At 40.3% G+C, this 14,495-nt stretch overlaps 1 protein-coding gene across 2 annotated transcripts in view; it reads right to left on the reverse strand.

The window, feature by feature from the left end:
* LOC149169838 (uncharacterized protein ycf23-like) overlaps window positions 1-14,495 on the reverse strand; it is a 293,608-nt gene that overhangs the window by 106,068 nt on the left and 173,045 nt on the right. For both annotated transcript variants that reach the window (XM_089428827.1, XM_089428826.1), the window contains exons 4-5: window positions 5,969-6,031; window positions 5,693-5,752 (exon numbers count right to left, since the gene is read on the reverse strand). In XM_089428827.1, the coding sequence (XP_089284953.1) occupies window positions 5,693-5,752; window positions 5,969-6,031 (123 nt within the window). The remainder of the gene's footprint in view (window positions 1-5,692; window positions 5,753-5,968; window positions 6,032-14,495) is intronic.

Raw genomic sequence — 14,495 nt, forward strand, 5'->3', positions numbered from 1 at the left:
CCTGATAACATTATAAGCCATAATATATGGATCTTGAGATCCGTCAAACACCATTTTTAATGTATTTTCGCAGTTTCGTTTGTTAAACGAAATGCGAAGGATAAAGCGCTGATGCGATAAGCCGGACCCAAAAGGGTACCTTAAGGCTATTACATATAGTTTCAAGTCTGGAGGAAAGCCATTTCTAATGCATTTTCGTAGTTTTTAATGTATTTCCAAAATACAAAGGGGTGGGCCATTTCGATATGCAATGGCGACTTACAGGCGGACCCGATAGGAGAATAAGGTGGATTTAAGGACTTTTGAAGTCCGATACATAAAGTTTTGGTGGATTTTCTCAGTTTCAAATACATTTCACTGTGTTAAACAGAGAGCGGTTGTTCCAGGAGTTCCAGAGGCCCGAGGCACTCTTACGTTACAGAATAGGTGACCACCTCCCTTTAGGCGTTATGCAATGATTGCATAACGCTGGAAGAGAGATTCGAAGTGAACAGAGGCCAGGGAGACTGAGAGCCGAGAACCTGAAACAAATAGGCAGCGCAGTTTTGGCTTTAAAAGCCACAGATAGAGAGCAAATAGGAGAGGCAGTATTGCAGGCAAATGCCTAGACAGAGTTAGGACAGAGACGGAGAGCGTTGAGGGAGTCTGCGTACTCAGAGAAAGCTTGAGAGGTTCAAGTAAAGCTCTTGTTGTTGCATCTGTTGTGTATTGAGTCTCAAATTGAGCTCATACTGTTGTAAAAACTCTGCTTGAAGACATAATAGAGAGGCCATCACTGAAGGTTGGACCAGGAGATGTAGCCCAGCAGTATTGGGTGAACTCCTCATTAAATTTGTTGTGTTATGTGTTATCTATTATGTTTTGTTTACTGCTTCATTGTTTGTGTATTTCGCAATCTTATCGATCCATTGCATAAAATAACATAGACAAATCCATGCACGAGTTTGTAATACCTTATTAATTGTCTTAGATCTCATTATCAGATCACCTATGAAGAGGTATACGCAGTCAAGAAGGGCAGCAATGTAAGCCCTCAATGCCAACGTATGGTTTAGGAATGTTGGAGAAGGGTGATTGTAGCCTTGGGATAGATGTTGCCGCTGATGTGTGAGGGCTGGTAGGACTGTCATTGATGCCATAACCAGTCCGTGACCATATTGTGAAGGTTGTCCAAATAGTTGTCAGATTGCCCTTACCAGTCCAGCAATGTGGCAATCAGAGAATCCCTAACAGTGAACTGATGTAAGTACAACAGCATGATATGATAAGGTGCAGCATGTTGAATGTTGCAACATGATGAAGGGAATAGTGATGAAATGATGAGTGCATCACAAATGTAAGAAAGTGCAACATAGTGATGATGAATGTTGCAATGAGGTGCAACATGAGGTGCAATAGTATGATGAATTGTAACAACAACAACAAGTTCATGGTGCTGCAATAGTATGGCACATGGGACTGCAACAACAACAAGGTGCAACAAGCATAGTGCTGCAAGCACATTGGGATAGCAGTATGGTACTTGGTGCAGCAAGTAGACAAAGCAACAATGGTGCAGCAAGCACATGGGTGACAGCATGGTGCAGTAGTGGCACAAGGTACAACAGTGCTAAACACTGGAACAGTAGTGCAACATAAGATGCAGCAGTATGATGTGTAAAAACATGGTCATAAGGTCCAACATTGTGATGATGGGTGCAACATGGTGCAGCACAGTGAGGTGCAACACAGTAAGGTGCAGCATGATGACGAGATGCAGCACAATAGTAGGTGAAGGAGTCACCTTGGAGAATCAGTTGAAGCAGCATGTCTTCAACCAATCTCATGTATCATCTTCTTAGAGATGATCTATGCTCTTATCTAGATAAGTCAAAGTGTTGACTTCTGTTGTAAATGTACTATCTCTCTCTCTCTGTTGAACTATTGAAGAACATATAAGAAGAATTGATCAAGGGTTTCCCCATATTTCGGTTTGTCCCTTGCTAGCACCACATCTTATGTCCTCTTGTCTTGGCTTGTCTTCTGTGATTTATGTTTATGTTCTATCTGCAGTTTACTTTAATGTTGATATGATTGCTAATCTGGAAAGAGCTAACTCTGAAAATTGAAATTAATTGCTCTAAGCATAGAACATGCCTAAAATTAACATGGACCCAGATGGGAAAAGAGATGAATGGGGTTAAAATGAGTGGAAGGGAGTGATGTATATGGTGTCGGGAAGCGGAGCCATGCAACCAAAATTGGGATTTCACATGTAGTGTCAACCAATAAAGATAGTGGCCAATAAAGGCTAACCACGAAATCTGAAAATGATGACAAGAATACAAACCTAGCCCACTCTTTCTGCCGAATCCCCCCACCAATCCGTGCCCAAAAGTGTCCATGAAAGGTAAGGAAAATTTCTTAACTATACCAATGAAAAGCCATACCTTCTGAGTTGGGAGGCCCACCTTCAAGCGTACCATCATAACAGATGGGCGAGGGACCACATGGCTGGGTCAGGTGGCAGAGAATGGCACCTCGAGCTATCGGGTGGCTACAAGGGGCCGCTGGTTGCCGGCTGAGGACCATCTAGGAGAAAAAAATTCTCCTATGCATACTAGCCACGGGTGGTGGGTAACAGACCCATCTAACCTTTTCTAGGCACATTAAACCTCTCCTTCTGCACTTAATAATGTATTTCTCAGCTTTAATAAGTTCTTAGGAAAGTTAGAGATGATTAGCATATCTTGTGTGCCTAATGTGTTTATTATGCATAATATTGAGAATATTTGGTAAAGATCACAGAGAATCCAATCAAGAGAAAAATATGGGACATGTTCCCTGCTCAAGGATAACCAAAACTCAGCTGGCTTAGAGCAATTACTACACCTCCCTGTAGCTAAAAGGTCACATGGAACAAGATCCCATTTTCTAGGACTTTTGTTGGGGAGAAGCCCTCACTTCAAGGAGGCTGCTCCTCGGTTATTTTTATATATATAGAAGGATCAAGTAGCCCATTGGGGGTAGTAGAAGTTAGAGAATAATCATAGTTAGGCATTAGGTTAGAAGTTTTAGTTCTGCAATTTTCATTTACAAGCACTTTTTCTAATTGATGAAAGACATCTTCAGTTCTTTGACATTTTTTCCTTCAGGGATCTAAACATTCTTGGGTTAGGGTCCACCTCAAGTGCTCAAGACCCTGTTGTACTTTTACTTTTCATCAATTAGTTCAACTATACATTTCTACAATTTCATTTCCTAATATTGTTTTCTGCAAGATTTATAAATCAGTTTGTTTATAAGTTTTTTTCATGCATCTTGTCTTAGTAAATTTAACCATAGTCTTTTTATGCAATTTAGTGTCCTTTCTCATGCACTAATCTATTTAGATTGTTGTTATTTAATTGTTGTTCACATATTTCTACATTCTGTGTTACATGAATTCCAGTTTTGCAGAGCTACAAGATAGCCCAGATTTTCCCTTTTGTTGCATGAACTGATCCATCATATGCACCTGAGCTTGGGAAAGACTCCTTGACTCTCCTTTAACCCTCCTTCACCTTATTCACTTTCAAACCACATGTAGAACACATAAAACTACTCTTGGGTCTATCTATTCTAGCAAAATAGGGGCTTCTTGTAGTAGTCCATAGATTGCATTAAAATCTAAAACACCTCCAGAATTGCACCCAAAGCATGTTCATCCTCCCTTAGCATGTTACAACACACACCAGACCCTGAAGGTGAAATTTGGAAGCTCAGAGACCTCTTAGAATTGATAACCTAGTTGTTGTAGCATAATTACCTTTTCTTGTAGATTAGGAGTTTGATATTTTAGCACTTTCTTTCAGCCGCAAATTTACCTCCAAAGCACAATAGACTAGATTTATTTTTGCCTCAATTTGCTTGAATTGATTTGCTTTCCTTTCCTGCAATTAGAGTAGGTTTACTTGGTGTCCTGTTACTTTCTGAAATTTTTGAGTATTTCCTGTAGCATAGATAGCAATGCGATCTCTATCATACCTAGTTTCCCTTTAGTGGCATCAAATCAATGAAATAAGTACACATTGCATGTTGCACATATAGTGTCGGATCCTCTTAAGTTTGCACAAACCCCAGGTTGATAGTTGAAGTCGAGACCCTCAGGGGTTTCAACATTCTTGTTGTAATATTGAGGGCCATCACTTTTTGGCACTGTTGCTGGGGAGGTGTCAAAGTATGAAATATTTTATTCTTTAGTTGTGTAACGACTCAAAATCATACATACAATTCTACATCAATCCAAGCTATAAAAAAATATCAACACATAAATATTCATCTAGCTAGCACATAATTTACAAGATCAAAAGATGAAAGATGTACCTATAAGCGATGTATTTCTCACTAGATAATTTAGAGTGGTTAAGTTATTCCGCTCCCGCTGTCCGCAACACTATTTTGGGGACACAAAATGTGGTTGCCATTTGCTGACTAGACAGAGTTTGTGAACTTCAGTTGTTATTGAAAAGTATATTTGTCCTCTTTATGTGGAAGAATGGGTTTGCAGATCCGATAAGCCTTGGGGGAATATCTCGATTATCTGGGGGCCCGGGGGCTATTTTTTATTTTTATTTTTTTAATCATCCAAGTGTCAACCGAACGTTGGTTGAAGGATGTGAGGTGTTTCTTGCATCTCTGTCATCAAGTGAGAGCTTGTTCTTCAATGTGTACCTCAAGTACAGGGAGCTTTTGGGCATTTATGAGAGGATAAATTTTGAAATAGGCTTCCAAACTACAAATCTTGTAGTCAAGTTTGTCCCTATTTAAGGCTCCATCAGACTTATGAATGTCTGTTTCTGTTTGTAATCTCGATAGAGCAAAAACCAGTGTTTTACAAGCATGGAACAGGCCAGATAGGAATAAAATCCCATGTGTAACTGCGGGTTGGATCAGTGGAATGGGTTTAGAACGAACAGAACAGATGTAAACCAGTAGAATGAGATGAAAAGGACCAATAATTCCACTAGTCATGATTGTGACCAAATTGCATAAATTTTCTACAATGTGGAAATATAGAAAAACATTTTCAGAGAAGTCCAAGCGCCAATGAGTTCCTTGCATACTAAAGGCCTAAAACAAGGAGAGGAGGCTGTTGCACATCTGTAATTACTTGAACCACCTAGAATTAATATCTCAAGGAGAATTTTTTGTAGGAAATCCCAAAGAGGCCAAAATTGCAAAACTCTAAAGAGGCTTTAATATCAATTGATAAAAGCACAATAAAACAATGCGGATACTCACAATAGCAGAAAGCCCCAAGAGACAAGCATAAAAGTAGAGAGACGAGATTATCATAATGTACACATATAGTACACTCTTTCTTGTAATATCTATTTAATCAGGTACAAAATAGGTGGATAGTGATTACCTTTGATCATCTATCCTATGGTTACAACTAAAATATACATATTTAGGTGGGTGATCAAGTGTGCTCAAGCCCTTATGAATTATGTACAATGAGGAAGGTCCGAAGGAAAAGCATAGATCCTAATTATATTACATTAACAAAATCCCCTAGGAACTTAGGGACTAAGTCTTATCAACTCCATTAAAGTATTCTTGTGTCAAGTGCTTCAATTCCATGAAACATGATCATGGTTGCAATGAAGTATACTTCTACATATTGATATAACTATGTGAATGGGCATGAAAAAAGCATCATTTGCAATACCTCTTCTGAAGAAAATAATCTTCCAGTGGAATAGAAGGAGTCATAATTTCCAATCTCAACCTACATTATCATACTAAGTATTAGTGAAATAAAACACCCATACTCCGAATCCATTACATTAGTTACCTTTGAACTTGTAACATCTCTCTATGTTGCATCCACTGATAGTTGTTATCGGCACAATCAATTAAGATTACAAATTTGTGATACCATTGTTGAAGCTTCCAAACATTGAACTAATTTCTCTATTCAAGTGATGTAATCCTTAGTACTTACCATGTGAGCTCCTGCTTCTACTGCAGTAAGAAAAGCTTCTGGATCCACTGCAGAAACACAAACCTACACATGAATCATCAATATTGTTAGAGACTAGGATATCATTCACAAAAAGAAACTAATTAAGGCACAGTATCTAAAACAGTATTCTTAAGATATTTAATAAATGTTCTGTTGATATTATAATAATCAATGAGGCTTGATTAAGTTAAACTGCCATCCCTCAACTGGATTCAAATGATGGGGCTGGTAACCCCCACTAGGAGGGCATGATACAACTTAACATTAGTAGGGCTGATATGGTGGCTGGTATGGGATACCATGGTTTGTCATCCATAAGGATGTCTGAATTCTGCTAAGCCATCTGAATACCCTCTTTAAAATTTTCCATCTCATTAACATTCATTCATGCACTTGAGAAAAAGCAAAGAATGCATTTCAAGCATCAAGCATTAAAGAGGAGAGAACCCACAAGGAAAACAGTGTATTCTGTATATTTACCTATGATATCATATATTAATTTAGCTTGAAAATTTTCACATTTTGCTTAAAAATGCATAATATGGATGTCCCTGTTTCCTTGCTAAAAACGGAAGTGGGGATAGCATTTTATCTGTAAATATTTGTTTCCTGAATGCAAAGTACAGTAGGCAAAGAAGGGCACACATTTCTAGGTTGAGCAGAGTACTGAAATTGAGGCACCTTCCAGCATTAATTGCAGCTGTATCAGTGTGAATTTCAAGGGAGACAGCACATTAATTGCAGGCTGCCAGCACAGCAGCAGAGCAGCACAAAATTCAAGGGTTCTAGGCATGAATTTTTGGAGCAGGCTGAGCACATATTTTGAGGTCTGACAAACATATATTGCAGCCTATCAGTACAGCAGAGCAGCATGGAAATCGAGGGACTGAGCATGAATTTTGAGGGAAAAGTTCTGCTAGAAATTTGTGCAGCTGACATGAAGTTCGAGGGGGCTGTCAGGCACTAATTTCGAAGTGAATCTGGGCACAGAAATCAGGTCTATACTGTAAAAATTTTGGAGCAGCAAATGGCACAATATTCAAGGTACTATTAGCACATTCTCCAAGGAGATAAGATGATTGTGTTTGTTGCATTTATTGCTGTAACATTTCTCCGAAAGAAATAAAAATATTCCTCTCTCACTGGTTTTCCTTACGGGGTTTTTCCAGGGGTTTTGACCAAAAAATCAGTGTTAAAATTTGTGTGGTTGTTAGTATTTTTCTCAGTGAAAATTAAAAGTGTAGAGTAGATTCATGTGTTCCCAGTTTTGAAATATATTCATGTTTATCACAGCAGCATATGACATGTTGGGTTGGGCATTAAACTGATGTGATTTCACCTATAACTGGAAACCAGGTTGGGACTGCAATTTTCTACATGGTAGCAGAGCATTGGTGAGCAGACCTGCTGGGAAACCGTGAGAAACAGTGGGAACCAGTGACCTAACAACAAGTTTAAAACAGGGATTTGTGGTTGTAAGGGAGCTAGTGTTTACCCCTGGTCAGATTTGGAACTGTGTGTTGGTGAGCAGATCAAATGGCAACAGGGTTGAGAGTAGAAGATAGGTTGAATGGGGCTGATAACTTTAGCCCATGGAAGGAGAGGGTGGCCTTGCTTCTTGAGGAGTTTGAACTGTGGGAGATTGTTGAGAAGGCAGTAATACCTCCCACTGACCCAATATTGTTGATTGATTTCAACAAGAGAAATGTCAAGGCTAAAAGACTTCTTTTAGATGTTGTTAAGGACTACCTCATTCCCCATGTCTCAGGGAGGAGGTAAGCCTTTGAGATGTGGGAGTCTTTGACCAAACTCTACCAAAGTACCAATGAGAATAGGAAGATGGTATTGAGGGAAAGGCTGAGGCAAACCAAAATGAAAAAAACTGACTTAGTAGCCTCATACCTCACCAAGATTACTCAAGTGAGATATGAGTTGGCTGTCGTGGGAGAGGCCATTCTTGAGGAGCAGCTGGTTAGATCAGCCTTGAGTGGTTTGCCTTCATTGATGGGATAGTAGCCCATGAGAACTTTCCAAATTGGGGGAGGATGTGGGATGATTTCCATCAAGAGAATATAAGGTGGAATGCCAAGGGTGGTGGCCAGCATGGTGGGGAAGATGAGGAGAACGTTGCACTTGCAGCAAAGGGAAAGAAGGCGGCCAAGGAGGGTTCCATGAGTGGATCCAAGCAGAAAGGTAAACAAAAGGAGAAGGAGAAGTACATGAGCAAAGTGAGATGCTTTGCTTGTCAAAATATGGGACACTATGCTGTCATGTGTCCTAATAACAAGAGGAAGGGAGTTGCAGCGTCAGCTAAGGTGGATGAGTTTTCCACCAAGTTCGACAAGGAGTTTTCCCTGGTGGTTAGTCTTGCCACTAGTGTTACATCCTCTAGTGTCTGGTACAATGACAATGGAGCTTCACATCACATGATAGCGGTCAGAGAGCATTTTACAAGTCTCACAGAGAAGGATCTAGATTTGGAGGTGGTGCTTGGAGATGACTCCATGGTTAGAGCAGTTGGTGTTGGGACCATGTCCTTTCAGAGGGATTCACAACCTCCCTTGAAAGTGACAGAGGTCTTATATGTTCCAGGGTGGAAGAAGAACATGATATCAGTTTCCACGATTGAGGACAAGGGATTTGAGGGGGTGTTCAGAGATGGGCAAGTTCTTATGTATCCCAAGGGATCTAGTATCACTTCTACTAGAGTGATTATCGCCATGGGAAATTTTATAGGTTCATGTTTTCGCCTACTAGAGAATTGGTTTCGACCACCAACAACAACGATTTGTACAAGTTGTGGCATAGGAGGATGACCCACTTACACCATTGGGCTCTAAGAGTATTGAGGGAGATCATCACAAGATTGCTAGAGTTCTGTACAGAGCACCATGATGTGTGCAAGGGGTGTGCTTTGGGAAGGTACACAAAGACAACTTTCCCAAGCAGTGATAGAAGGGAAGTATACTTGACTTGATTCACTCTAATATGTGTGGTCTGATGTCTTCTGTATCATTGAGAAAATGTGAGTACTATGTCACTTTCATTGATGACTACACCAAAAAGACCTAGATCTACTTCATGAAGACCAGGCATGAAGTCTTCGAGAAGTTTGAAGAGTTTAAAGCTCTTGTGGAGAACCAGACAGGGAAGAATATAAAGTTCTTGGGTTTGACAATGGGGGTGAGTATACCTCCAATGAGATGAAAGACTTCTATGCTAGAGTAGGCATCAAAAGGGAGTGGACAGTTCCTTATACCTCATAGCAAAATGGGGTTGCAGAGAGGAAGAACAGGGCCATAGTTGGGGCAACGAGAGTCATGCTCGATGATTAGGGGCTACCATTATTTTTATGGGTTGAGGCGTGTAATACTGCAGTGTATCTATAGAACATGAGTCCACGTAGAGTGTTGGGGAATAAGATTCTGAGGAGGCTTTTTCTAGGAAGAAGCCTGAGATTGGGCAGTTTAGGATTTTTCAATGTTTGACACATTCACTTGTCCCTGAGGAGTAGAGAACAAAGTTAGAACCCACAACCGAGAAAGGAATTTTTGTGGGGTATAGCGAGACCTCCAAGGCCTATCGCATATATATTCCTACGTAGAAGAAGGTTGTTGTAAGGCAGGATGTGAGATTTGAGGAGAGAGCCTTGAGGAGGTCATGAGATATGGAGCAGGTAGAGTAGCAAACTCCTTAGGAGGGGAGTCCACAGCAAATGGGACCATCAGGTACAGGTTCACAGGGGGTTTGGAGGATTGCAGGCTTCTACGGTGACAGGTCCATAGGTTACAAGGACATAGGGCACAAATTCCCTGAGTATAGGTACACCGCAGACCACATGGGCATCATCATCAGTGGTACCGATTATAGAGAAGGACATACCCATCCCAGTACAAGAGGCTACTTCAAGGAAGAGGAAGCCTAGATGGCTTCATGATACCTTGTAGGAAGACCAGAAGATAGCGGGAAAGCCCAAGTGGTCAATTAGGGAGAGCAGACCACCAGAGCAATTTGATGGCTATTTGGCTATGGTGAGTAGCATTATGTAGACTAAGTCATATAGCTACAAGGAGATTACAGGCCAGCAGGTTTGGAGGGATGCCATGGTGGAAGAGTATGCTTCCATCATGAAGAATGATGTGTGGGAGATAGTGCCAAGACTTGAGGGGAAGTCAGTGGTGACTTCTAGGTGGCTCTACAAGATCTAGCATGTTGCGGATGGCAACATTGAGAAGTTCGAAGCTCGATTTTTAGCATGGGGATTCTCATAGGTAGAGGGAGTTGACTGTGAGGAGTCCTTCACACCAATGGCTCAATACATTTTGATTAGAGCAATGATATCCATTGCAACAAAGGTGCGTTTGAAGATCCACCAGATGGATGTGATGATATAGGATTGGACACTTTTGAGTGTGAAACAGGGCTAATCTGATTATCCTCTTTTGTCATACTTTGGCTTATCCCTTTGTACCTTTCTTTGCATTCCAAATCAGTTATTCCCTTGGAATTTTTCCTCTTGGTACCCTTTTTCTATGGAGTCTTTTTGATAGTTACATCATGCTCTATCTATGTTGCAGGGGTTTTGACATTTGTCTTCATTGATTACTTTCTTGACTTTATACTTGTCTTTTTCTAAGCCTTGATTTGTCTCTTTGATCCTGTAACTTGTTCCCTGATTTGCTTAGGGTTTGAGGATTCACACTATTCTACAGAGTCAAGAATTGGGGCTTCATCATTCTTGGGTACATTCACAAATTCTGGCACTGAGCTTTCTGCAAGCTCTTCCAGTTCCACAGGTTCAATTTCCATTCGTTCGTATGCTGGCATTTCCATTACTTCTGCACTCTTTGCAAGCTTAGGGTTTGGAGATTTTGTAACCCTAGCTCGACTATGTCTCCATATACAATCTTGGTTACTTATTTCCTTAGGTGATTCTTTAAAATGAAATCCTTTGAATTATCATTCTGAAGCCTCAATTCTTCCTCAACCAAAATTTTTACAAGACCAAAATGATAAAGGGTTCTATCTATATTTCTTGAATTGCTTTGTATGTTAAAGGTCATCTTTTTGAGACTATTAATCAGATAATAGGATGGCTTTATTTCTCTAACATTTTGAAAATGCATAAGAATCCTAATGTGGTAGAAGAAAACCATGTTGTACCTTCCTTCACATCTAATGAATTTCTGGAGAATGTAGAGGAGGTTCCTCTGGCTACAGAAAATTAGCAGGCGCAAAACATTGTGCTTAAACTGAAAGTTTGATGTAGATTTCTGAAAGATAGTCTTCTGATGTTGCTACTAGTAACTCCTTTGATCTTCTACAAAGAAATAATGTAATATTCTTATTTGGAAAAATGCAGAACATAAACAGAGATGAACTAGAACAACTAAAAATGTGCAGAATTAACAACAACCAATTAATAAACCCAAGTGAAGCCAACAAGTCACCGAGCCATTTTTATTAAACCATAAAATAAGTACATCAAATCGGAAGTATTAATGGAACCTGGGCTTGCTATGCAAGCAAAACGAAACCTAGAAAAATGCCTCTGACCCAAGTGGTGTACGACCCAGGATAATGATGCACACGACCCAGTGAATAATTTGTTGATAACTGTTTGAATGAATGATCGTGGTTGGCCTGGAAAATGACCAATCACCCTGAAAATCCACCCATGAGCTCCTATCCAAAAACCCAGAAAAACTTAGAAAGGGTTTGACCTGGTGCTTGAAAGTGTGAACTCCACCAACTAGTGTGAATGGCCCAACTGAGAAGCTTATGTGACCCTCTACAAGAAATGATGCTGCTGGAAATGGCCCTAATCAACCAACTAGAAACTCCCCAAATTTCGTTGATAATCTCCACAGAAAACCTCAAACTCCGATGCCAAAAAAGGTGTATCAATTCATCCCACAAAGTGTTAGTTTTTGTAGCATCAGAGGTGTTCTAGTCTCAAAGATTTGTGGAGAGGCTAAAACACAAGAGTTCTCAATAACCCAGAAATCGTTTCTAAAAATTCCACCTAGAAGTGTATCAACTAGATTATTAGTCTATTTTTAAATACTTCCTAAGTCTAAACTTAGGAAAAGGGGTTAATTAATCATAATTAATTGGGATAAGGTGTGAATCATCTAGAAACTCTCAGGGATAGACAAAGAATTAATTTGGGCCCTTGATTAATATTTAATCTTGGTCGTTGGAGGTCCAACAGAAGATTATAAGAAGTTGATGGGTAGACGTAGAACACACTTGAGGAGTTCGATTTCCTTAGAGATTTTGATTTTTCTAGAGAGCCAACAGTTGTCGGAAGAGTTCGAGCTTCAGAAGGAAGCAGAGACAATGAGGGGCAGGGACAATGAGTCTGGAGGAAAGTTTTTCCAGATCCATAGAGTCAGCTATAGGAGGGTTGAGTTTCCTCAATGAGGCTACGCAGAAGCTTCAGAGGCAGAGTTCGATTTGGCCAGACAAAGGGTCGATTCATTTGTTGGAGGCCATGAAGATTTCCGGAACATGTCAGTGAGTCATTCTCAGAGGCTAGATTGGGAAAACGACTTGATCAGTTGCAGTTCCAGGCAGAGCGTTCTAGTGCCTGTGCAGGTTTGACGCAGAGGTTGACGCAAAGGTTTCGTGGAGGCCATTCAGAGCTACTTTCAAAGATGGATCAGTGTTGGGTGAGACAAAATTTGTCTCACTAATTTTTGTGGCCAGTTTCTCTTGTAGTGGATTGTCAATTTGTGCATCCAGATTGTACTCAAATAAATTGGCTGCTACATAATAATAAAACCGTCAGTTGCTACACCGGTTTTCCCAAGTTGGGTTTTTCCGGGGACTTTTGTACAAAAATAACTTTGTTAATTTTTATGTGTGTGCTAGCATTTCTCAGTTTCCAGCACTTATTTTCTGCAGTATTATTTGTGAAGGTCACTGTGTGAATAATTTGGTATTTGTCGTAGCAGATAAATTGTTAAATTAATTAACAATAAGAAAAATAATTTCCAGTTGCTGCAATAGGATTTCAGACTTGAAATTTTCACATGGTATCAGAACGTGATTGATCAGATGGGAAGCTCATAAGTGGAAGAAGAAAATTCTGTTGTTCAGAGGGAGCAACAAGCCGAAATTTTCTGGTGTCGCATAGTGCCTAGCCAGGCAGTATGAATTGTTGGGGCAGGGGTTCGATTTTCAGTTGCAGGGTGGCAGAAAATTTGATTTTCCCCGAATAGTGATTCCAGCAGGCAGAAGGAGCAGCAGCAACACAGATTTTTTCGCTGAGCAGATTCTTTGGTTGGACACAGAGGGTTTTGCAGCAGTTGTAGTAGCAAAATCAACGTTAGGTGGAAGATAAATAGCGCACATAGAGGCAAAATTTCTCTCAGGGGATTTCAAGTTCCAAAAATTCAATTTTCCAGTTGCAGTTTGGCAGAAACTGTGAGCAGTGGTACTCACTCCAACAGGGAGTGCATATCGCAGATCCAACATCCAAGCAACAGGAAAGAGGGAGTTTTCGACAAGTTTGTTGAGATGGCCATAGTTGGGCTTAAAGATTAGGATAGGTTGGAGAGAGCCTCCAATTATGTCATCTCAAAGGCTAGGATTTCCTTCCTTCTAGATGAACATGGCATGAAATCCTATATAGATAATGTGGTAGCAGTTCCCGGCATCTAGATCAACTGAAGGAGTACAAAAAGGAAATGGCGAAAGTGAAGCAGATGATTTTGGATGGAGTCAGCAGCAGCACAGATGTAGCATCAGAGTTGCGCAGTGGTTGGTCAGCAATGGACAAACATTAACAGCGTCACATAGGGGTGATACCGAAACAGGGTGTTGTGGCAATATGTACAACACTAGAGAGAACACCTTCCTCGCTAAGAGGGAGTGTTAGTTTTTGTAGCAACGGAGGTGCTCTAGTCTCGAAACTTTGTGGAAAGGCTAAAACATAGGAGTTCTCCATAACCAAGCAATAATTTCCGGAAATTCTGGAAATTCCACCTAGAAGTGTCCCAATTAGATTATTAGCCTATTTTTAAATATTTCTCAAGTCTAAACTTAGGAAAAGGGGTTAATTAATCAGAATTAATTGAGATAAGGTGTGAATCATCTAGGGACTCACACGGATCAACAAAAATTAATCTAGGCCCTTGATTACGATTTAATCTTGGTCATTGGAGGACCAATAGAATATTATAAGAAGAAGTCAATGGGTAGATGGAGAACACACTTGAGGATTTCGATTTCCTTAGAGAGTTCGATTTTTCTAGAGAGCCAGCAGTTATCAGAAGAGTTCGAGCTTCAGAAGGAAGCCGAGACAGTGAGGAGAAGGGACAATGAGTCTAGAGGAAAGTTTTTCAAGATCCAGAGAGTCACCTACAGGAGCGTCGAGTTTCCTCAGTGAGGTTATGCAAAGGCAACACAAAAGCTTCAAGGGCAATGTTCGATTTGGCCAGACAAAGGGTTGATTCAATTGTTGGAGGTCAAAAAGATTTCCAAAAGGTGCTAGTGAGTC

Source organism: Pinus tabuliformis, chromosome 4_2 (genome assembly GCF_031772625.1).
Source record: "Pinus tabuliformis cultivar Carrire ecotype Pingquan chromosome 4_2, CPIR1, whole genome shotgun sequence".
Taxonomy (NCBI): domain Eukaryota; kingdom Viridiplantae; phylum Streptophyta; class Pinopsida; order Pinales; family Pinaceae; genus Pinus; species Pinus tabuliformis.